This window comes from Microtus pennsylvanicus, chromosome 10 (genome assembly GCF_037038515.1).
Source record: "Microtus pennsylvanicus isolate mMicPen1 chromosome 10, mMicPen1.hap1, whole genome shotgun sequence".
In the NCBI taxonomy this organism is placed as follows: Eukaryota; Metazoa; Chordata; class Mammalia; order Rodentia; family Cricetidae; genus Microtus; species Microtus pennsylvanicus.
Window position 1 is genome coordinate 10,209,198 of NC_134588.1, and position 23,928 is coordinate 10,233,125.

General features: G+C 39.9%; 1 protein-coding gene across 2 annotated transcripts in view; it reads right to left on the minus strand.

The window, feature by feature from the left end:
- Positions 1 to 23,928, minus strand: part of Cntnap5 (contactin associated protein family member 5) — a 964,156-nt gene that overhangs the window by 516,526 nt on the left and 423,702 nt on the right. For both annotated transcript variants that reach the window (XM_075987656.1, XM_075987657.1), the window contains exons 5-6: positions 15,437 to 15,640; positions 6,741 to 6,925 (exon numbers count right to left, since the gene is read on the minus strand). In XM_075987656.1, the coding sequence (XP_075843771.1) occupies positions 6,741 to 6,925; positions 15,437 to 15,640 (389 nt within the window). The remainder of the gene's footprint in view (positions 1 to 6,740; positions 6,926 to 15,436; positions 15,641 to 23,928) is intronic.

A 23,928-nucleotide genomic window follows, 5' to 3' on the forward strand; every position in this document is an offset into this window, starting at 1 on the left:
CAGCTATTTTTAAAGAAAATAATGTAGTTATAAGTGTGTGTGTGTGTGTGCGCGCACGCACATGTATGTGTGTACTTGTACATGAGTACTGTTGATCTAAAGATGGCATCAGATCCTCTGGAGCTGGAATTACAGGCAGTTGGGAGCCCCCCTTGTGCAGAATGGGACTCAGCTTGGGTTCTCTGGAAGGACAATATGTACTCTTACTAGATGAGACCTCTCGCAAGCCCTCCACAAATGTGAATTAAAGTGTTCAAAAATTTTAGTTAGTCTAGGTTTGGAGTTTTGCATGGTTCCTGGTTGTTGTCATTGTTGTTGTTGCTTAGTTTTAGATTTTTTTAGATTTTTCGTCTTTTTTAATATCTTAATTTTTTAAAATTTTTTCTTACTGTATATGGAATGTCTAGGTATAAACCATATGCTTTTAAAATGTTTATATGATTTAGGGCACTTATTAGAGAATGATATGAAATGGGATTACTGAGAGCTCTTGAAAGCAAAGGACTTCTTGAACTATAGGGATATTGGAGAACAAAGGTCCTAAAAATACCTTTCTAAACAGCTTCTGGCTCCAGGTTGGAGGGAAGGAGAAAGGCCGTCTGTCATCTTCTCCAGCATTTAGATCAGTTTGTGGTTTCAGTGATGTGTGTTTGGAGAACATTTCAGGAGCTGTCCATCATCTCCCTACTTCTTACCTGCTTGTCAGGATTTTGTAAGTCCTGATCTCTCTTGTGTCTGAGACAGAATCAAAGCAGACAGCTGCAAACATCTTATGACGGCAAATGCTACACTAGCTAATCCACAAAATATCGCATGTCACCGCTGGAAATGCATTCTATTGCTGTGATAAGACAGCTTGAGCAAGAACAATTACAGAAAAAGGTTATTCCGTCTCCCAGTTTCAGAGGGTTAATGTGCATAACCAACATGGGGTGGAGCACAGATAACTGCAGGCAGGCAGGGATAGGACTGGAGCAGTAGCTGTGAACTTATATTTTGGTTCATAAACACTGGGTAGACAGAGAGAGCTAATTGGAAAAGGCCTGGCCTTTTTAAAATTTCAAAGTCCTGCTCCCAGTGACACACCTCCTAATCCCTCCCAAACAGTTCCAATAATTGGGTCCAAGTATGTAAATATGAGTCTTGACCCTTTTGATTCAAAGCACATGGTCTAAAAGGAGTCATAGGTACCACATTTTTTTTGATCAACAGTTCTACATTTTGGTAAAGCTTATAAATGAAGATAGAGTTGCATAATACAGTTAGCCCTGAAACAAACTATAACAAAGAAGATCCAGAAAATATCCTGGCATGCTCTGACAGTGGGACCCAGGAAATGGCATCAACATCCTGTCAACTGTAGGAGTCTCTATCTCATGTGTACACAGAGCTCAGGGGAGAACCTGGAGTGTGATTTCTACTAACAGAATGCACTGTGATGGAGCCCATCCTCTGATATTAATAGCAATGTTCAGTGGTGTTTCAACTAACAGCTGAAGTGGTTTTGCTTCTGAGTAGCTGAAATTTCGAGTTCTTATCTTTTAGGCTTATACCAGCTTGTGGGTGTGAAACAACTGAATACAACATTTCCCTCACCTAGAAGGCTCTTTCTTCTCCTCAACTACTTTGAGGTAAATCTTCAAGGCTAAAGGCTTCTGACACATAATTCCTGTCTTCCCTTACAGCTGGTGTCCGCCACCACCTCAATTTGTCTTCTTTTTGTGATGTCTAGAGCAACCTGTCTGCACATTCTGGCAAAAGTTTGAGGTTCCTGAAGCAGCAACTGCTTAAGAGAAATATTTCAAGAAGTTTTGTTCTTAAGAAGTGTTTCTCACAGGCAAGGAAGGGTCTCTGATTTCATAAACTAAGTGACATCACTGAATTTCATTTTCTTGAAAACTATCAATCATTTCTATGTCAAACAGCTGTGATCTCATAGAATAGCTTTACAAGTGAGATCATACACTGGCACACAGGCTTGCAAGTCAGTGGTGAATTAGATAATGGCATCGATTTTAGAAGTCACCTTGGACATGAAAGTATTTGAAAAAATAGTGAGATTGAACAATGACTTTATGGTGTTCTTTTTGTCAATGTTATTTTCAAGTTCATTAAAGACACTTCTGTGCTTTGATGTAAATCTAAGCTGCTGTGTTCTCTTTGTTTTTTCAATCAATGAAACAAGTTGACATAAGGAAGTGATGGGTACTCAAAAATGTTCAGTTTTCAACAATTCAAAAATATCTACCTGGAATCCTATCTTTTGAGTCACACAATGTCAATGAGTCTTTTGAAGTCCCTAAATGACATATATTATCTATACTATACTGAGCAGAAGTTTGGATTAAAGAAAAAGACCTATCTTAAGTTTCATGTTAATGATTGAAAAAAAAGAAGGTCTGCTCCTAATCTTCCCATTTTTTCTTTATATATCATCCTTTAATTCCCTATCCTTCCAGGGTCTTAAATTGTGTTCTAAAGCTTCCTAGTCATTGTCCAACAATCCATTCTAGTCTAGTTTCTTTTCCTAATAAAATACCCTGATAAAGCAACTTAAAGAAGGAAGGGCTTATATCTGCTTATTGTTCAAGGTCACAATCCGTCATGGCAGAATAAAGTTTGAAGGAATTGTTCCCATGCTACCCACTATCAAAAAAAAGAGGAAGAGAGAGAGAGAGAGAGAGAGAGAGCAATTAGTGCTTGTGCTCAGCACACTTTCTTTTTTTAATATCACCCAGGATCTCTTCCCAGGGAATAGTGACACAATGGGAGGGGTTCCCATCCAGTTCAATTTACCTAATCAAAGCAATCCTCTGTTCTGGCTGGTTTTATGTCAACTTGGCCTAAGCTAGAGTCATTTGGGAAAGGGAGCCTTTATGAGAACATTTCCTTACTAGACTGGCTTCTGGAGAAAAATGTGGGGTATGTTCATGATTGGTAATTGATGTGGGAAATCCTTCTTCATAATGAGTGGTGCCTTTAATAAGTATTTTGTTCCTGGCCCTGTCATATATAAGAAGCATCCAAAGCTCAACCTAATGAGAAGCCATTAGCCATAAGCCAGTAAGGAGAACTCCTCCATGGTTTCTGCTTCAGTCCCTGCCATAAAGTTCCTGTCTTGAGTTACTGTCCTGATGTCCTGGATGATGGAGAGATACTTGGAAGTATAAGAATTGCCTGCAGGATTTCTGAGTAAAGGCAGAAGATCTCTCTCATAGAATTTTTGACTCAGTAGGTCTGGATGAAGCCTAAGTGGGTTCTATTCAATATAATTTTAGGAGTTGCTGGGTGGTCTGGGCCCTGAAATAAATAATTAGAATTGCTAGCTACCCTTCAAATAATTGTTCAATATTCTTTATTCACCATAATTTAAATTATTTATAAAGGCCTATATATGCTCTATCAGTTCATCTTTGACTAATTCCTTTATTTCAAAAAATGTCATATGTATTCATAGAAATGATATTTATTCTTGTGAGTATAAATGTCCCAAGATACAAGAGGAAGCTGTCAGATCCCTGGCACAAAAGATGGAGGGAGTTATGTTTTACCTCTGTGTGTATGAGAACTAAACTCAAGTTCTCTGCAAAAGTATTATATGCTCTTATTGTCCTTAGTGAGGGACACATACAAACACACACACACACACACACACACACACACACACACACACCACACACACCAAGAATTTACAAATGCAACTTCATGTGTGCATTAAATTCATAATCTTATACTGACTAAAGAATCCATTGCATAGAATTTAATAAAGAAAAGCAATATATTTGTCTTTGTTATATTTTAACATAGTGAGCTAATTCTTAGAAGCTTTTGATCCTTTAAGATAAATTTTTCTAAATCTTTACCTGTAATCAAAATCTCTGTCACATTTACTTTCTTCCTCCTCCCTTCCTCCATCCCTTCCTTCATTCATTCTTTCCTTCCTCACTTTCTTCCCTCCCACCTTTCCTTCTTTTATGAATGTTCAAGAATGGAAAAAAGTAGTCTTGTCTAGCTGGTGGGACAGGTCTGTATATCCCATACTCAGTAGGATAAGGCAGATGATTTTATCAAAAATTTTCTTGAATTTTAAAATAAGAGCCATCGTGGTGACACACACCTTTAATCCCAGCACTCAGGAGACAGATGCAGGTGGATCTTTGTGTGTTTGAGGCCAGCCTGATCTACAAGAGCTAGTTTCAGGGCAGGCTACAAAGCTACAGAGAAATTCTGTCTTGAAAAACCAAAAGTGTAGTGATAGGAGTGGCAGGGCTGCGTCCCTGGCACCCCGACTGCCTACATGGCTAGCTTATCCCCGAAATAACAAGACACAAACTGTATTCATTTAATCACTGCTTGGCCCATTATATCTAGCCTCTTCTAGGCTAACTCTCGCACCAGGACTAGCCCATTTCTAATATTCTATGTAGCACAGCTAGGTGCACTTACTGGGAAGATTCTAGCCTAAGTCCATCCTGGGTCGGAGCTTCATCACGTGTGTCTTCTCCTGGGAGCAGGAAGCATGGTGTCTCTCTGAGGCATCTGCTCCCTAGAGGGAACTGTGGAGTCTGAGCTCACTTCCTCTTCCTCCCAGCGTTCTGTTCTGTTTACTCCTCCCACCTATCTTCTAACCAATGAGGGCCAAGCAGTTTCTTTTTATTTAACCAATGACCTTCCTCCATCACAAAAGGGGACTGGGGATGCAGCTTTGTTGGTAAATTCTAACTTTAGCACCACATGGAAGAGAATGTGGGTGTACACCTGTAATCCTAGTACTCAGGAAATGAAGGCAAAGGGATTAGTCCTTTAAGAGTTCAATGACAGCCTGGGCTACACAAAAGCCTCTCTTAAAATAACATAATGGTTTTAACTTAATTTAAAAGCTAATAAAAGGACTGTGTCTATAGCTTACTAGTAACGTGGCTTCTAACAAGTGAATACCTCTAATATCAATCCCAAATAACACACACACATACACACACACACACACACACAAATATTAACCTTCCACAGTTAAGCATAGAGAAATGAGCTTTCATTCAGACACAAGGTTAGCAGGCCATCTATACATCTATAAAACAATGAGTCAAACTCCAACTTGGAGCATTTTTCTACAGCGTAGGTATAAGACAAGACCTTCCCCAGACAGAGCAGTTACAAAAGTTCTGGTGTTCAAGTAGATAAATGAAATATAATTACATAGAAAAGTAATTAGAAATTACCAAATTTATTTCCTCAAAAATATTTCATTTAATTGATTTTCAACCCATTTAATCAAGTTTATGCAGTTTATGTTTTAATTATAGACAATGTCTACCAGGAAGCTTTCAAAATTCCTGAGAAATCTGGTGTTTGGCCTTCTTGTACTTAGCTGACTTCTACACAGCACTGCTATTGTTTAAACTCTGTCCATTGCCTTGTTTGAGTTTCAGACCTTGGAACCTGTTGCACACATCTAAGGTCGTACCTTCTGATCAGGCTAACTGTATCCTTCGGTAAAGACCCAGTGAGGTCTCCTGCTGGAAGACATGTGCTTCACTGCATGAGCCTAAAACCCCCTTTTCTCCCAGTCCCACCAAGAGGGTCCCACCCTTCTCTCCTCTGTCCCCTGGTCACTGGCCATGTTGTACTTTGACTATTAGACTAGAAGACCTGCAGCCTCCTTTAGCTTGATGCAGTCCACTTATATCTTCCATCGTGGCTCTAGGTTCAGTCCCTAGTACCACAGAAAATGGAAAAACAGTTCTAGCTTACTAGCTAGAAGTTCAAATGATCATGGATGTAAAAGACCAGGGACCCTCTGAGAGCACGGGTTTTAAGACCACTGGCAATTTTTAGAAATTAGAATTCCACCATGTGGTTCTTGGGAACTGAACTCAAGTCATCAGGCTTGACAGAAAATTTCTTTACTAGCTGAGCCATTTTTCTAGTTCACACACGAGATTTTGTTAATATTTTCTGTATCTTTTAGTTTTCGTTAAAGAATGAATGGTTTATATTTAACTAATAGATAATAACTTCGGGAAGCTAAAAGTACATATATACCTATAAGTGTGTGCGCACATGCGCGTGAGCACACATACACACACACACATACACACACACTTAAAGACATATACACATAGTTAGCTTTAAAGGCCCACTTGTTATAGCTTAGCATTACCTAGTAAGTGTCAATTGAGTCTTTATTAGACTGGTTTGAATGTAGGAGAGTCTCTTGGTTGTTAATTGAGGTAGGGTTAACTACTCTGTGATCTACACAATCCCACATGGCAGGTTCTGAACTGTATAAGTGAGAAGAAAGCTTTTTGACAAGAAACAAATAATAAAAATGCATTTATTTTCTTTACTCTTGACTGTAGATGCAATGTGACTGACTATTTGAGTTCTTGCCTTTTCTGTGAAATGATGGTTAACAATAAAAAATCATAAGGTAAATAAACCCCTTGTTAGCCGAAGTGTTTGGTTGTTGTTTGCTTTTGTTTGTTTACACAGCAACAGAAATGAAACTAAATACACACATGCACGTACATACACAAAGGCATACATGACTACCCACATGCATACATATGTGCATACAAAAAGTTAAAAAAGAAGTATTGATTTTAGCTGGCACTCCTGATACCTCATCAGCTGCACACAGTTTGGCAAAGGCATTTCCAGACATAGCCCAGATGGAGGAACTTAAAGGTTCTATTTACAGACAACCTACTTCTGGAAACTAGCAGAGAGGACTAACTTACCTCATAGTCAATGTCCAAGACATCAGTCTCACCCTTGGTCCGGAAGTGCTGTGTGTTTGTGTCCACGGTAAAGTTTGCCTGTTTGCCCACGCGCTCCAGGAGAACCGAGTGCCAGTGCTGGTCATCCAGAAGGCTTCCCAGCACAACAGAGGGTGTAATGCTGCTGAGTCTAGCTTTGCTGTCATCTGCAGAGGGGAAAACAGGATGGAATCTTAGCCCAGGTAGCTTTGAATCCTGCCCATCAACAGCAGTAAGTACTGACCTGATGTGGGAGTGTCATATCAATCTGTTGATTTCATTAGCTAAGCAATAAAGAAACTGCTAGGCCCATTGGATAGGCCCACCCTTAGGTGGGTGGAGTAAACAGAACAGAACGCTGGGAGGAAGAGGAAGTGAGGTCAGACTCCGCAGCTCTCCTCTCCAGAGCAGACGCCTCAGGAGAGACGCCATGCTACCTGCTCCAGGGAAGACGCACACCATGCCCCAGCTCCGACCCAGGATGGACTTAGGCTAGAATCTTCCCGGTAAGCGCACCTAGGGGCGCTACACAGATGATTAGAAATGGGCTAGTCCAGGTGTGAGAATTAGCCTAGAAGAGAATGGGCCAAGCAGTGTTTAAATGAATACAGTTTGTGTGTAATTATTTTGGGACATAAGCTAGCCGGGCAGGGCAGGCGGCTGGGGTGTTTGGGGACGCAGCCCCGCCGCGGCCGTCCATATTACTACACTGACCTCCTGAGGTTTCTTCAAATAAAGACCACTTGAGCTGTCCTCCACACCTGCACAGCTAAAACCCTCTGTAGGAGTCATCTACAAGCTTTTCCCACAGATTTTAGAACCCAATTTTACCACAAAAAAATACACAACCCCACTTCACAAAAGGAAACATAATAGTTCTGCGACACCAGTAATTGCATGGTGACAGGAATGTTTATAATGTTGGCCACAGGAATAAAACTTAAAAGAGACGTTTCCATATTCAGAAAAAAATTAACTAGATTTATACTCACATGTTTTCTAATATTATAAATGAGGAAATCAGATCTTGAACTGGCTTGGGAGTATGCCAATAGTCATACAGAGTATCTGTGCACACAGGAGCAGAGAAAGACAACCATTCCAGCTGCAACTGTCGAGTGCCTACCAAACTGTTGAGTCTCTACCAAAAAAGTTATGACTGCCACCATACAGAATTTTGTCTCAAATTTAAGGGGCAACTATCACTACTGATACGTAATTTTTAAAATCCTTATAAATATCATGTGTGTGTGTGGGTGCACACTGGAATGCAAGTGCATGAGTTCGTGTGTATAAAGTTGCTTCTCTTCTTCTCATGTGTGTGCTGCTGTATACTCTAACCTATCTGGTTTCGCAGCAAGCACATTTACACACCAAAACATCATTTAGGCTCCCAATACATTAATTTCCATTTTAGAGAATAGTTTATGTCCCTACCTCTTCATAATATGATACATAAATGTGTTTCTTCTTTCTTGCACTGTGTCATTCTTGACCCCACCTGTACTCACCTGTGCACAGGTGGCAATATGTGACATTCAGGAGTCAGGAGAAGCTAATATCCCTGTAGGATGCTCACTCTGACCTCTAGTATGGACTAATGGTGCTGTTCGTCTCACTGAGTCATGATGTCTGGCTTCCTGCCACAGCTGGAATGTTTATGCTCCACTTAGCATACTTGAAAAGCAGGGCTGGTGAATTAATATCTGATTCTGTTTTGTTGGTTTATTATTTATGTATTTCATAAGCCTTGAATTCCCACAATTGTCATATCATGCTAATGCCTTAATAAACACCCCTGTCTCTTCTTTCTGACGTTCCTTCAAAGAAAGAACACTGTGATCTCTACCAAAACTGATCATGGTCATACAGAGAGACAATATGGAGGTAGGTGGAGCTATCTCTTCTGAAAGTTCCAATGTTGGTATAATCCCGTAATAGTAGGACAGGTGACTACATAAACACAGACTAAAGGCAAAGTACACAGGAAGAGGTGGTGGCTACCCAGCTCTTCTCTTTTACAGTGCATCCCTGCTTTGAGATCACAGAGGAAATCTCCAAGTGTGTTTCATCATTACTTCATTGAGAATTTAGAAACCCAGTTCATGCTTTATGTAGGAAAGCAGGCAGTTGGTGTTATCTGAACCCCACTAGTGCCCTATCTTGAATGAAGATCTTAAGAAAACATGGTCACTGAGGTACAGACTCAGGAAGCTATGCTGCTAAGCTAAATTTGGGACATTAGACGGGAATTTCTAAGTCCTGGTCCTTTAACCTAGTCATCTGCATTCTCAAAATGTATTCTAAGGCAATAAATTAATGGTGATTAGTGATTTAAAACATGGAGATTAAGGTTCAGTAGTTTGCAGGGAGATTAAACATATATATAAAAACAACAGAAGGGTATTAGATAGCTGTTCCAGCAGCGTTTTAAGGTTCTCATAATATTTTTAAATATTTATGAAAACTACATGTTTAGATGAAATCAAAAGTGACAGCTAGTAAATAAAATATCTAAGAACTTAAAATTCTTAAGATACATACAAGTAGAACAGAAATGTGTGTATATATGCACAGTAAACACAACTATGCAAAAACATTAATAAATACTATAAACTCATAAAATGCAAAAATTTGCCACATAAAAAAGATTTTTCATTTATATTTTACAGTTAGAATTAAATTACAGTGTGAATCCTATGAGAGTTACTAAACGCTACAAGGAGTTTCATGTGTGTATGTCCTTGGTGACTGCAGAGTGAGTTCATGTTGGTCAAGTTCTTAATATATTCTACCAGTGAGTTATGTCCATACTCATAGATTCAGTTTTTATTATGAGTATTTGCTGATTTATGGGGTTGGTGTGAGTGTGAGCATGCAGTGGTGTGCATGTGTAGACCAGAGAAAAGTGTATGAGTTGGTTTTCTCCTTCTGCCTCCTGGGTCCCAAGGTTTGAAATCAGGTTGGCATCCTTGGGCAACAAGCACCTTTACCCATGGAGCCATCTCACCAGTGCCCGAGGCTGGTTATTAATTGATTCCAAAAATGAAGATATGAATGAACTCCATCTAATCCTTCGTTAGTTATTTTTTGGCAAGACCTCAGATATCCTACACCAAAACAAGTGAAAGTTAGTTTGATAAAAAAAAAATGAGGAAAAAAAACCTATTTGAGGATTAGTAGCTTAGAATTCTATTGATGAAGAGAGAATAGCAATCATCTAATGAAACCTCCTCCAGAAATCTAGACTGCTGTTATGGAAACCATAGAAAACAATTCTCAGCACACTGTCACAGTCTTTATCGTGGGACACCTGCTTCCAGTTTTATCTCGGTTGCATTTGATGTTCAATTATCTCATTTTAACAGATTTTCAATTTATTAAGATGAGACAAAAATCCTCATGAACAGTTGAGAAGAATACAAATGAAATAATGAGGAAGAAGCTGCCTTTGGGGACAGAAGCATAAAGAAATTTATTTCTAATTAAATGAAACTCTTTTTTTCTATTTAGTTTGAAAATGATGCAAGTAGTACCTAAGCCTTATTGGAATGAATGTGGGAAAGAGACGCTTGCACTTTTAAGAGATTTATTACTTTTAGGGATTTGTATTTTATATGCACGAATACTTTCCTCACATGTGTGTTTGTGTGCCATGTTTGTGCCTGTGGAAGTTAGAAGAGGCCACTGAATTTTTTGGAACTGAAATTATGGATCAAGGGTTGTGAGCTGCCATGTGGGTCCTGGAACTTGAACCCAGGTTTTTTGTAAGAGTAAAAATGTTTTTAACTGCCCAGCCACCTCTCCAGCCACCCCTTAAAGATTTATTTTTAGCATTTGTGTGAGTGTGCGTGCCTATATCAGTCAGTGTATATGTGCGGTCAAGAGCATGTGCCCATGGAGGCCACAAGAGCACCCCCCAATCTTCTGGAGCCAGAGTTATAGGCAGTGTATGAATGTGTGTGTGTGTGTGTGTGTGTGTGTGTGTGTGTGTGTGAGAGAGAGAGAGAGAGAGAGAGAGAGAGAGAGAGAGAGAGAGAGAGAGAGAAGGAGGGAAGGAGGGAGGGAGGGAGGGAGAGTATGTGTGTGTGAGACTGTGTGTGCCTATGAAAGTTAGAAGAGTGCATTGAATCTTCTGGAGCTAGAGTTATAGGCAGCTCAAGCTGACTTGGATCTGAGGAAACAAACTCCAGTCCTCTGCAAGAGCAGGAAGTGCCTTTAGCCACTGGACTATCTCTCCAAATCCCTCCACGCAGTGTTGTTTAAAAAAGAAAAAAGTAAAGAAAAAAAAGGAGGAGGAGGAGAGGAGGAAGAAGAAGGATGAGGAGGAGGAGAAGGAATTGGTTACAAAGAAGCTGTGTGATTTCCACAAGGACACAGAGAACTAGTAACCATGCCGCTTGACCTGACCCAAAGCTGACAGCATTTTATTCAGACTTGACGTGGAGGGGTTCAGAAAATGACTGGAAGAATTGGAGAGCAGAGAGCTGTGCTGAAGGAAAATGATGGAATACAATGGCAGAGGACATTGTATAGAATGCCAAGGCAAACGATAGCTGCATAGGTTAGCCAGGATCAGAAAGGCATGACTCCAGAGCTGTTTTTTTATTATAGCCAGGACTCACAGTGCTCTCCTAAGGCTGCAAGAGTGAGCATTAAAAACAAAGGAAGTGATTCCATCTGGTGTGCTCCCATCCCCACACCAGATGCTTCTCAAAAAGACAGGCCAAGTCTCTGGGTATCAATAAAGCAATGAAATACAAATGTTGGTCGTAGGAAATCCATGCTTGCTGCTTACTGGTGTCCAACTCCTGTGACTTCACCACCGTATAGAGGTGTTCTCATGGTGAGTCTATGTGACACGGTTTGGATGGGTGCTATGTTTTAATTAACATAGCTTGACAATAAGTAGAAACTTGTTTGTTTGTTTGTTTATCAAGACAGGGTTTCCCTGTGTAGCTTTAGAGCCTTCCTGGAACTCGCTTCGTAGACCAGACTGGGCTCAAACTTATGAAGATTCAAGTGCTGCTGCCTCACAAGTGCTTAAAGCAGCCTAAGTAGAAACATTGTTAAAGCAGGGAGTGACAAGTACTTTTAGATCAATAGTGCGAAGCTCATTGCTTAATTGCTGGTGGGTGATAATTAATATTTACTGACAATTTTGCAGGATCTAGAATCACTTAGTAGACAAATCTCTGGGCATGTATGCGAGTTTCTAGTCTGTGCTGAGGTAGGAAGATCCATCTTAAATGTGAGCAGCAACTTCTCATGGACTTGACACCAGGAGTGAAATGGAGGAGAAAGTTTGCTGAGCACAGCATCTGTCTCTCTCTCCTTCCTGACTGCAGACACAAGGGGACCACAGGCCATAATTCCATTGGATATGCCCAACCCACCATGACAGACAATAGTACCCTTGCGTTATAAGATGAAATAAATCCTTCCTTCCCTAAGTTGCTTTAGTTGGGTGTTTGGCATAGAAACAGGAAATAAATATATAATCCAACACATGCTTATTTCATATGGTGTAGCAGTTATGAAGTCAGCCTGGGATGCATGAGACCGTGTCTCCCCACTCCATCCCCACAAAAAGAGAGAGAGAGAGAGAGAAAGATACTGCATAGGACTTTTATGTGATGTACACAGAATATGCATGTGTGTGTGTGTGTGTGTGTGTGTGTGTGTGTGTGTGTGTGTGTGTATGCCTGGATGTAGGCTCTCAAAATGTAAAAAGCTGGAAAGAAATACTTTTCAGAAAAATTGACAATTATTCTAGAAATCTACAAATACATGTTCGTTGGCTTAGTTAAATGCCTGAAATTCAAAGGAGCTATAAAATAAATGACTACTGAGTTGGATAAACTCACCATTGTCTTGATAAATTGTCATGCAGTCCGTGGCTTTAACCTCTGAACCCTGCACCTGTCCCCCAAAAGACACCCAACTCTGCTAGTGTTCTGTAACAAGATTCTTATTGTTCTCCATCTGCATGTGCTGGGATCATCCAACATTCTGCTCCAGCTCAGAACTATCGAACACTTGTAAGCATGAGTATTTCGCATGCTCTGTTGATGTCCTATCAGTACTTAACAACAGGTGCCCAGTCCCAGGGTTCTCTTGCCCTTTGATTCTCCACCTGCCCATGTGGTTCTTTCCTTTGTATTTCTACAGAGAGCAGAAATGCCATGGGCAATTGAAATGAAGTCTTTGAAAGCTGGGAGGAGAGTCACTCCACCCCAGCCCCCATGGACTGAAGAGTGAAATCTCGTGCCTAGTTAATAATTCTAAAATAAAAAGTCTGTGCTCTACCCTTGGAATGTAGGACAAGGGCAAAGTGAAATTTCACCACAGAACCAATTCTGCCGTCAAAGGAAGGCTAAGGACTAGATAATACAAACTGTCACTTGAACAACAGTGTGCTATACGTCTCTGGTTTACCCTTTCTCTTTGTTTTAATGATTTATTTACGTGTGTGTGTGTGTGTGTGTGTGTGTGTGCTTGTAAGAACGAGCACATGCATGCCGGATGTTGTTCTTCTATTACTTTATACCTTGTTGTTTTGGAGTTTTGTCCCTTCATTTGAAGCAAGGTCTCACACTGACTTAGAACTCACTAAGCAGTATAGCTCACCCATCGAGGGAAGTGGCTTCCTAACAAGAGAGTAGAGTGAGCCTTGGGGACCTATGTGTTTCTGCCTCCCAAGTACCAGGATTACAAGCATACACTATTAAACATGGTTCTTTGCGTGGATTCTGGGATTAAACTCAGGTCCTTACACTTACATGATAAGAAAGTTAGCAAGAGTCATCTCTTCAGCTCATAGTTTATATTTTATCTTCTATGTTGGGTCTCAATTTTATGAAATACTTTTGGAAAATCTGTTCTTTCCCCCTACTTATTTTTCTTTTATTGATTATGTAGGCCAGAGGGATGCTTGGAGTTGCCACTGAAGAAGGACCAGAACAAAGGCACAATGGAGATTCTCATGTTTGCCTCCTGATGTAAATACAGCTTGCTCTGATGTCGCCTATATACTTTGAGTTTGTTCCCAGTATTGAACGATATTTATCCTTATAGCCTGCTTGATATTAAATATTAATAATAATGTATTTCCTCTCCTTTATACAAATAAATATTAACTGGGAAACAGGAAGGTAATCTCAGACAAATCAGCCCATTTCTGGCCCAGACAGATGGCTTCACAGTTAAAGGCATGTGCCATTGAGCCAGATGACTTGAGTTAGATACCAGAGAACACATGGAAAGCACTGAGACCCAATTCCCTTTGTCTTCTGATCTTTACACCTGTGTCATGGCACACCACAGCTACATACAAATAAAAGATTGCCATTGATTTTAAAAAGCCATTTTCTTCTTCTTCCTCTAGCATATTTTTCTTTTTGCTTTTTCTAAAGGAGGGCTCCTTTGGTTTACTTCTATACCCTAAGGAACTCAAAACTTACCTCCTGTGTCCTCCCTTGTCCTTCCTTTCTTCTGTAAGAACTCATAAAAGATACCCTTCCTTTCATCCTAAGGTGAGAAGTTGGGTACTATGAATGTAGATCATTCTACAAGAAGTTGGGTGATGAGGCAAGCCCAGGGAGTAGCTCACCCATCAAGGGAAGTGGCTTCCTACTAAAAGAGGTGGAAAGGTGTTCTTTACTACTCCACCTGCCATCTAGGTCCCAAGCTCATCCTTCAGGGCAAGGTCATCTTTCAAAGGCAAGCCCAGCAACTTAGCTTTTCCATGCACACATTTTACCTCCCATTAAGAAGAACAAAACGATTATGTGTTTCTCCTGACAGCTTTTTTTAATGTGCCTAATCAGCTCAAATAAGAGAAGCTCATTATAACGCATGTTTAACATTTTTAAGTTACTTAAGATTTTGAGTCCTGAAAAAAAAATAAGGTTAAGTATGTACATTAAAAGAATTTAAAAGTTACATTGCAGCTTCCCTTACATAGAAATATTGTCTTTTACCACAAAATAATACCTGTGGCAAAAAGAAAAGTTTTTTCTATCACATGAATATAAAATATTTGAAAATAAGTGCTTTTCTAAACACAAAGACAAAAGAAATAGATCATGTAGGCAATGCTCCAGTGATACCATTTGATGTGCTGGAAGATGCTCCCATGCGTGCTATAGTAACCTTGTACAAAACTCAGTAAATATGAACACTTTCATACCTGAATTTGAATCCCTAACACCCATATCCTAAAGGAATAGTAATGATAATAACAATCATAATAATAATTACAACCACAACAAAAAATGTGTGTACAGCTGTGAGTGCCTAACCCAGTGACAGAAGTAGGTGGATCTTAAGAGTTTGCTGGCCATGTAACCTAACCCCAAATCAAGCCATTGTATCAGTAAGAGATATTATCTCAAAGCAATAGTACAGATAGGAAAAGGTGGGCATCTAGTGTCTTGCACTGTCCTCCACATGTGTGTGCATATATATGCACACCTGGATATTCATGTGCATACAACACACACACATACACACACACACACACACACACACACACACATACACACACAAGAACCAGTGAGCTCTAGGTTCAGTGAGAGAATATCACAAAAAACGAGGTGGGGGTGATAGAGGGAGACATGTGGGTATCACTTCTTGCCTCACCAGTCAGGAATACATATGACTCAGTCTGACCCTACCTAGGTTCAGGTACAGGGCTAGCCTGCCCTTCTGGAGCTCCAGGGTGATATAGTCTCCACGCTGTCCTTCTCCATGGAACAGAACCCCATCTCCTTGCATGCTTTTGAACTTCAGGGAGATCACATCTTTGAGGGTGCTCATCATCTTCTGATTGAACCTGTACAAAAGCGAGCTCCTGCCATCAAAGTCAGCAACATCTGATTCTGGGAACAGAGAGAAAAGAAAAAGAATATCAGCTTGTTTCCTCATGTTATTCTTGATTCCCACCCTTGGTCCTGCTCAGTTCACAGGAATGTTCCTAAAATCTTCAAGATCTGTCTTACAAGGAGGCACATGTGGTAGAACCATCCTAAGTAGTCTATAAGGAACCATTCATTTCTAGGCACTAAACACATACCAGACTGAAGTAGAAATACCATTAGAAGTTATTGAGAAAAAAAAAAAAACAAGAGATGAACAGCAATTGGTCCTGGAAGGGAGCTGACACGTAACCCTCTTCAATGAGCTGTATTGAGATTGGACCTCGAGTCAGGAGGTCTAAGCAACAGACATAAATAATACAATATATGGAGATCCAGATAAGATGGGGCCTTACAGGGAAGGAGTGGCTTGCTTTAAAGCCTTGAGAGGTGCTTCATTGACATGAAGAATAAAAAGGAGATAGGGTGAGCGAGAGAAATACATATCTGCCTTGCAAAGGGTGCTGAGAAAGGCCAAAGAAGCCTCCTCAGAGAGCAGCATTTAGAGCTTACATGAAGAAATCTCTCTGGGGAGTCTTGAACCCATCCTTGGAACAAATGGAACATCCAATATTTTATAGCCTTTAGGGGTAGAAGACAGACTGCTTCTTAAATTCTCTGCCACAACAAGAGTTGCAGGGAACTGTGGCTGAGTTAGGTCATGTGATCTAGGATAAAGTTGCAGGCTCATGATCTAACAGCCATGTTCCAGGCTATGTTTAAGGAGACAGGATGACAGAGCCACAGACACCTACATCAGAATTTTGGACCAGTGCCTGGTTTGTAACAACCACTCATGATTTACCCTTCTTGCTAATTTGATTCTGACATTTAGAGCCATTTTTTTTTTCTCTTCATTATAAGTTCCAAGCTGAAGTTGAAAAAGAGACATCCTTTCTTATGGCAACTCTGGTTAAAGAATTCAATATTTTCCAGAACTCTGTACTAAGAATTCTGAAGATTCTTTGGAGCTCAGTGAAAAAGAATGGCCAGTGTATGGAGACTCATAATTTTGAACATACTGGTATTGTGATATTGATACCTTTTTATGGGCTGGTAATGTAGTTTTAGGGTTTATGCAAAAAAACATTCAGTCACTATTATTATGTTGTGGCATTTATTCTTATCTGAGATAGTCCTTTAGTTGAAACATAAACTTAAGGAAATATGTGTGATACCATGAAATCTCTCAGTATGTACACACATTGTCTAATATCAACTCACAATAAGTCTATCTTGTTTTTGAAACATAGGCTATGTTGATCAGTATGACCTGTTTCCTCTGTCAACAACATATTCCCAGCATTATTATTTCAATGTAGAGATTAGCTTGGCCTCCTAACCATGGCAAATGACTGACCAAAGCAATGTAGAAGTAGCTAGGTCTATGGTAATGTGAATGGAGCTACTGACGCCACCTAAAGGCAGGAGGGAGGGAAGGATCATAGGACCCTCACCTGGAAGTCAAACCATTATTCCTTTCTTCCCTCCCCAGCTGTGAACTTGTGAGATTCACAAATATAGGGAATAGAAGGTTAGGGAAGGGGACTCTGCAGCTTCCATGAGGTAGTCATTCACAAGAGAGTGATACTCTGCAGTGAAGCAACGCTTGTCCTCTCCCCAAAGCTTCTTTAATCAATCCCTCACCAATGATAGATTATGCTCTGGAAGTAAGTATAATCAATTTAATTTTGTCAAGTTGGGCTTTGGTGGCATCCTCACTTTGGTCTGTCTTCTATGCACCATTTAGAAAGTAGACATCTCTTCACATCTTCCCAGGCAAACTTAAATTATATATTGTATATTATATTGTGACTCTTTCCTTCACATTCTCATCATATCCAGAATACCAGAGCTTTATTTAATCCAACTTCAATTTAGCACCCGTTCATCCCCACCCTTTTGGGCCTTCTCAGGCTTTAAATCTCAGTTCTTTTCTTTCAACTTTCTCAAGATCAACTTAGTCAAGTTCCATGCAGAATATCATGTAGTAATTGGCACTATATACCAGCATCATTCCATTTAGCCCATTTATAATTGAATCAGTTTTATCCAGCAGGTATGTATGCACAAACTGACAAGTGTCTATCAAAATATGCAGTGAAGAAATGATTTGGCTGTGTGTGTGTGTGTGTGTGTGTGTGTGTGTGTGTGTGTGTGTGCACATTCATATACATGTGTAGGTATGCACATGTATATACATGTAGATGTCTTGGGTGGATATTGCATGTCTTCTTTAATCACATTCTATCTCATTTTTGTTGTTGTTTTTGTTGTTGTTGTTGAGAAAGAGGCTCATAGAGCCCAGGCTATTCTTGAATTTGCAACACTGTCAAGGAAGACATTCAACTGCTCATCCTCAGGTCTCTGTAAGAGTGTACCATGTGCTTGGTTTTACAGTTCCAGAATCAACTCCAGACCTTGTGCATGGTAAGCACACTCTCTACAAAATGAACTGCCTCCCCGACTCTTATCTTTCACAGATAAGGAACCTGGTTCTCAGCAATGAAGCAGACCAGATGACCAGTGAGCACCAGGGCCCCTCTTGTCTCCATCTTAAGGCGAGATTACTAAAGTGTGCTGCTGAGCCAAGCTTTTTACATGTGTGCTTAATTCATGTCGCTATGCTTGTGTGACAAGCACTTTACCACCAGGCAATCTCCACCACCCATTGGAAGACTTATTGTAGGTTACCTTCACACCCTTTCACTATTTTTATTACAAAAAAAATTACTATAAAATGTTATTACTTACTTCTATAATACAAAAAAAATGTAAGACTACTTAATTGCAGCTTGGAAGAGAGAGTCATCATACACCATCTTAGCAGGGTGAACAAGAGGTGAAGGGCTATATGGACAGGATAGAATTATTCTTATTTGAAATCCAGAAGCCATAAAACTCAATTTTTCAGGATTTACTAAGCAATTAAATTCTCAGATGGAGTATTCATAATGACAGCAATTATCTTTCCTGTTCAAAGATATAGAATTATCTTTAATAAATAAAATTTTGAAATACAAAGAGAAATCATGATTTTCTGTAATTACCTTGAAAGTAAAATTTCATAATTTATTCTTTGCATATTCAGTTAAGAAGAAGGTCCCCGGTGACTCCATGCTGTAAAAAGAAACTGTCAAGATTTGGGGAGATTTTTTAATCTCCTGTGTGTTTCAGAACCTTCATGTTAGATGCTGGCACTACATCTATGCACACTGTGCTCACTGGACTTCTAGCTGAACCAGTGGAGCCCTTGGCACTGTTGCCCTGTCTTGTACAATGAATATCATGGCTAGACAGAGCATGAGAACTACAGGTTACCACTACATCACCTTTGCAGCTTTTTCTCCGTAAGACTTAACTTCATAATAAGACATATACATTAGAAACACATAAAACATTTCCTTAAGAAAAAGACCCTCAAGGCTGGGAAGATGGCTCAATGAGTAAACTATTTGCTATGCATAAATGAGGACCAAACTGAGTTCCAATCCCCAGCATCCCTTTAAAATGGCCAGGAGCACTGTAATCCCAGAGCTACAGAGACAGGCAGATCCCTGGAGCTGACTGACTAGGAAAGCTAGCCAAATAGGCAAGCTCCAGGTTGAAGGAGATAACCATTCTTAACCACAAGGTGTTCATGGGACTGGAGAAAGGGCTTACCAGGTAAGAGTGCACACTGCTCCCTCAGTTTCTGGCACTCACATGAAATAGTTAATGACAGAGTATGAGTCCAGATCCTGGTTACCCAGCTCCTTCTGGACTCCATAGGCATCTGTACTCACAAGTGCACAATACTCCCCCAAACATATACTAATTATTAAAAGTAAAATGAAACTATTAAATAAATGAGTGTTCAGAAACTGAGGAAGACACCTAATACCCATCTCCACACACAAGCACACCCATGTGAGCACATACACACACATGTGCATGAACAAAATATTGAAAGAGTCCAGATAAGTTGGGAAAGAAGACTTGGGGAAGACAGTTGTGATTGTGATACATTGTAGATAAGTATGAAATTATCTGAGAATGACCAAGGAATTAAACAAATAAATGCATAACCCAATAATTAATTGTGCTAAAGCAAGTCACTTGATAATACATTAAAAATTAATACCATCCTACCAGACAAACTATTTTTTTAATCAACATGAAATACATTATCAATTCTGTCTGGGTTTTGTAGAAGGGTCTTGTGTTCATGAACTGATCCTCAATTAGGTGGCCTTCTCCTACACCAACCGGTACTGGCATTGCAGTTTGTTGCCACAGTGTGCCAGGTTGAGCCCAAGTCTCATACTGAGCCTTGTTCCCACTTTCCCTAGTGCTATTGAAACATACCACAGTGCACATATGCATACTGTGGGATCCTGCTCTTTTCTGGTTGTTGTCATTCTGCCACTGTAGCAACAATTGGAGATTTACTGCCTGTCAATGCACAGAACAACCATATAGTACCAATCAGTGCTTGGAAAGGTGAATATACACACAGGGAAACTGAACAGTTTCAAAAAGGAAAGGAAGGCATGAATGCACAAAAGAAACATGAGTACGCTGGTCCTGAACAGTACGCTTCGGGAGAGAAGAACCCAGTGTCACAGGGAAAAGTGAGAGGACAAAGAATACATGAAGCTCAGTGACCAGACCAGGCTATAGACAGCAAGAACTCTGCTTTAAAAAAAAAAAGAACTCTGCTTTTCTGCATGTTTACTGCCTACGGGCTGTGGTCACACCTAACCAAAATGAAAATCACCATTTATTCACAGGTGCATCAGTCTGACCTGCATGAGAAAATACAGTGTTTAACATCTACATTCCCACAGCATGAAGAATGTCACTGCATCTCCCACATCATCCTGTTAAAGGTGCACTGAGTACAAAGAGCACCTGATTCCAATAAAGGATTGCACCAGGGACGCAAGGTTATAAGTAGAACTAGTTTGTTAAGAAATGAAACGTACTCCTGAGGGTGAGAGCTGCCTAGTGAGCAGAGCGGAAAACATGTGTTCTAAAGCTCTGGGCCAGGAGCCACGTGACACTTCATGGGGCTGCACTTCATGGCGCCTGTAAGTCACAGCTTTTTGTAGCCTGTGCTTTTCTCCAGCATGCTCAACCTGTGTGGCAACCAGGTTAGGACGAGATTCCGCACCCCTCTGCCAACTGGCTCCTTTCACAAGTTAATCTTGATGCTACAGTGTCCCATGCGCATTCTCTTGCCACAATCCTATACTGGCAACATGGGAATTACAGTCTTAGTAGAGTCTGACACTGGTCATGTTCTGTGTGTGTGGTGGGAAAACGAAGATGGACAAGTGTGGTTTTGCTTTTTGGAAACTACAGAAGAACTGGAAAAGGGCTGAGTGTTTCAGAGCGTCAAACACGTACAAATCACAGGCTTTATGCTTTGGAAAATTTGTGCATAGGAATGTACTTCCTTAAAAACTAAATCTTTATCACACACACCATTTTACTATAATTTTCCACTTCTCACTTCATTTCATGCTTTCACATTGGAGTATCATTGCCACAAGAACCCTGTAACTCCTGAGTTTCCCAGTCAAGTTCTACATTCTAGAACTTTCCTTTCTCTGATAACTTCATGGTCTCCCCTTCATTACTACCTTTCACAGCTGTGATGATACATATTCTCCTTCCTGAAGTTTCTGGATGGTCTAGAGCACCAACTGATAAGATGAAATGTCTAAGACCCACATTAGTTCCAAGACCCAGATCTGCATGCTGTTCACAACACCTAAAACCGTGATTCTCAAGATGTGGGTTGGAACCCATTTGGGGCTTGCATATCAGATATCCTTCATATCAGATATTTGAATTACAATTTATAACACTAGCAAATTACAGTTATGCTGTAGCACTGAAGTCATGTATTGGTTGGGGTCATCATTAGGAAGAGTGAGACCTAAAGAAATCCAAGCATCTGGTGGAGGAGAAACAAACATGTATAAATGTCTTATTCTGGTTCTGCAGCTTATTATCTGGGGACTCCAGGCAGAGCACTTGACTTTCACAAATAGTACTTCTACTGATTATTTGATGAGGTCTATGGAAGTCTAGTCTACAAAGTCACTATGGGAATTACAGAATTAAAGACACCTCCACATGAAAACACATTTAGCATCATCTCATTTTGTTATTAATTCAAAGGAGAGTTCCAATGAAAAAGATTGTGTGTGAGAGATGGGAATTTTCTGATCTGACCAGTTGGACAGGGTACTCCAAAAATGCAGCTTTGGTTATTTTCACCTATGTTCTTTCAGGTGGTGCAGAAACAAAATTGTGATGAGTTATCCTCACTCCTGTAATTAATTCCTTACTCATGATCCATAAGTAATCCCAATAAACTCATGGGTTTTTCCAACTGACCTTTGATATAACCTGTTTTTGGACTATTTTCAATGCCCTGTCTGGGATGAACATATAGTTAAGTTACATCTCTCTAGAAAAAGTCATACAAGAAATTGTGATGCAAGAAAATACCTGTGGGTCATGATGATATGATTATTTGCTGACTTGCTACATTAACTGCCCTACACTTAGGTGCTAAGTACCCATTTAAATTAAAAAGTCTACTTCTCTATGGAACAGCAGTTCCCAACTTGCTATAATCCCTTTGACAACTCTGTCTCTGAAAATATTTACATTATGACTCATAAAAGTAGCAAAATTACAGTTAATGAAGTAGCAACAAATAATTTTATGGTTTTGGGTCACCGCAGCCTGAGGAACTATGTTAAAGGGTCACAGCATTAGGAAGATTGAGAACCACTGCTCTAGAGGCTTATGTTTGCCACTTGACCTGTAGTGCCTGCAGTATCCCATGTATTTGCTGACTCTCACAGCAATGAGATGTTCCCTTCATTGAGCACAGATTCTGGCACAAGCTTTTCTCCTACCACCACAACCATTCATCACCAGAAACCATTTTGCTCATTCAAGAGAACTCAGTCAAGCACCCTGGACGTTTGCAGTATTAATTAAGTTGCACACGGATTGCTACAGCATTTCACAGATGGAGAAGCAGACATTCAAGAGAAGTTTTGAAGAAATGTTAAGTGCACTCCATGAATACTTAATCCCTTCTCTATACACTAGAGAGATGCTTAGTATCCCCAGTGCCACATGGATAAGCAGATTTAAAATGGTAATAATGGTTCATAATTTTTACTGTTGCTATTAAACAAAAAGAAATACAACATACATTAGATTTTCATCATTGGATGTTATTATACCTCTGGTTTGATTTCCTTGTTTGGACTTTAATTTGCAGATAGGGTCCAGTTTTGCACATTAAAATCTTTAGTTGTGTTGTATAAATATCTTGGCAGATTCTGTTTAAAATAAGATAATGAAAGAAAAATATAGCATGCCATAAGATGCATTCAGGTTAGAAAAGATCTCTTATTTTTTTTTAACAGTTATTGTTCTGTGAGTACGGTTTGCAAACTCTGTGGGGGGCATGTGTGTGTGTGTGTATGCATGTGTGTGTATATTTACACATACAGGTTTACATGTACTGTTGTGTGTATGTGGAGGTCAGAAAATAGCTTTCAGGTGTCAATTCTTTCCTCTCACCTTTTATTTGTGGCCAGGTTTTTTAATTCACGCTATCTGGCTATGAACTTGCATGTAATTCTGTTTCCAAATTTGCTGTAGGATTGCTGGCATTACAGATGTATGTTCCCACATTTGGCTTTTTGTGTGGGTTCAAACTCAAGTCATCAGCCTTTGACAACAACCACTTTACTTACCAAAGCGTCTCCCCAGCACCACAGTTACTGCTTATCAAGGACATCAAAGTAATCAGTGACAGATCTAACTGTGCCTTTGACATTCTCTCACAATTTGCAGTGGCTTATGGAGATGTTGTGCCCTGGGTTAAACCAACTGTCCCCGGGGTAATGAAAATTGTAGTACCACATATTTTACTTCACTTAATGGGCTTTAAAGCCCTGCATGATCTAGACTTTTCTTCCTTTGGAAAATGGGAAACTAAGGACACAGAAGATCACGTACCTGCTCAAAAGCATACAAAAGGCAATGACTTCTTTGACAATGATAAGTTTTATCTCACTAAATAATTGGGGTGTTTTAAGAATTGTGTGAGGTGTAAAGAACTTTGTGCAGATGGAAGAAGACATACACTGTGAAACTCAAAGTGAGCAGAAGAATGAACGGATATTAGGCAGTAAGTAAATGATAACCAAGATCCAACCCATGGACCCAGA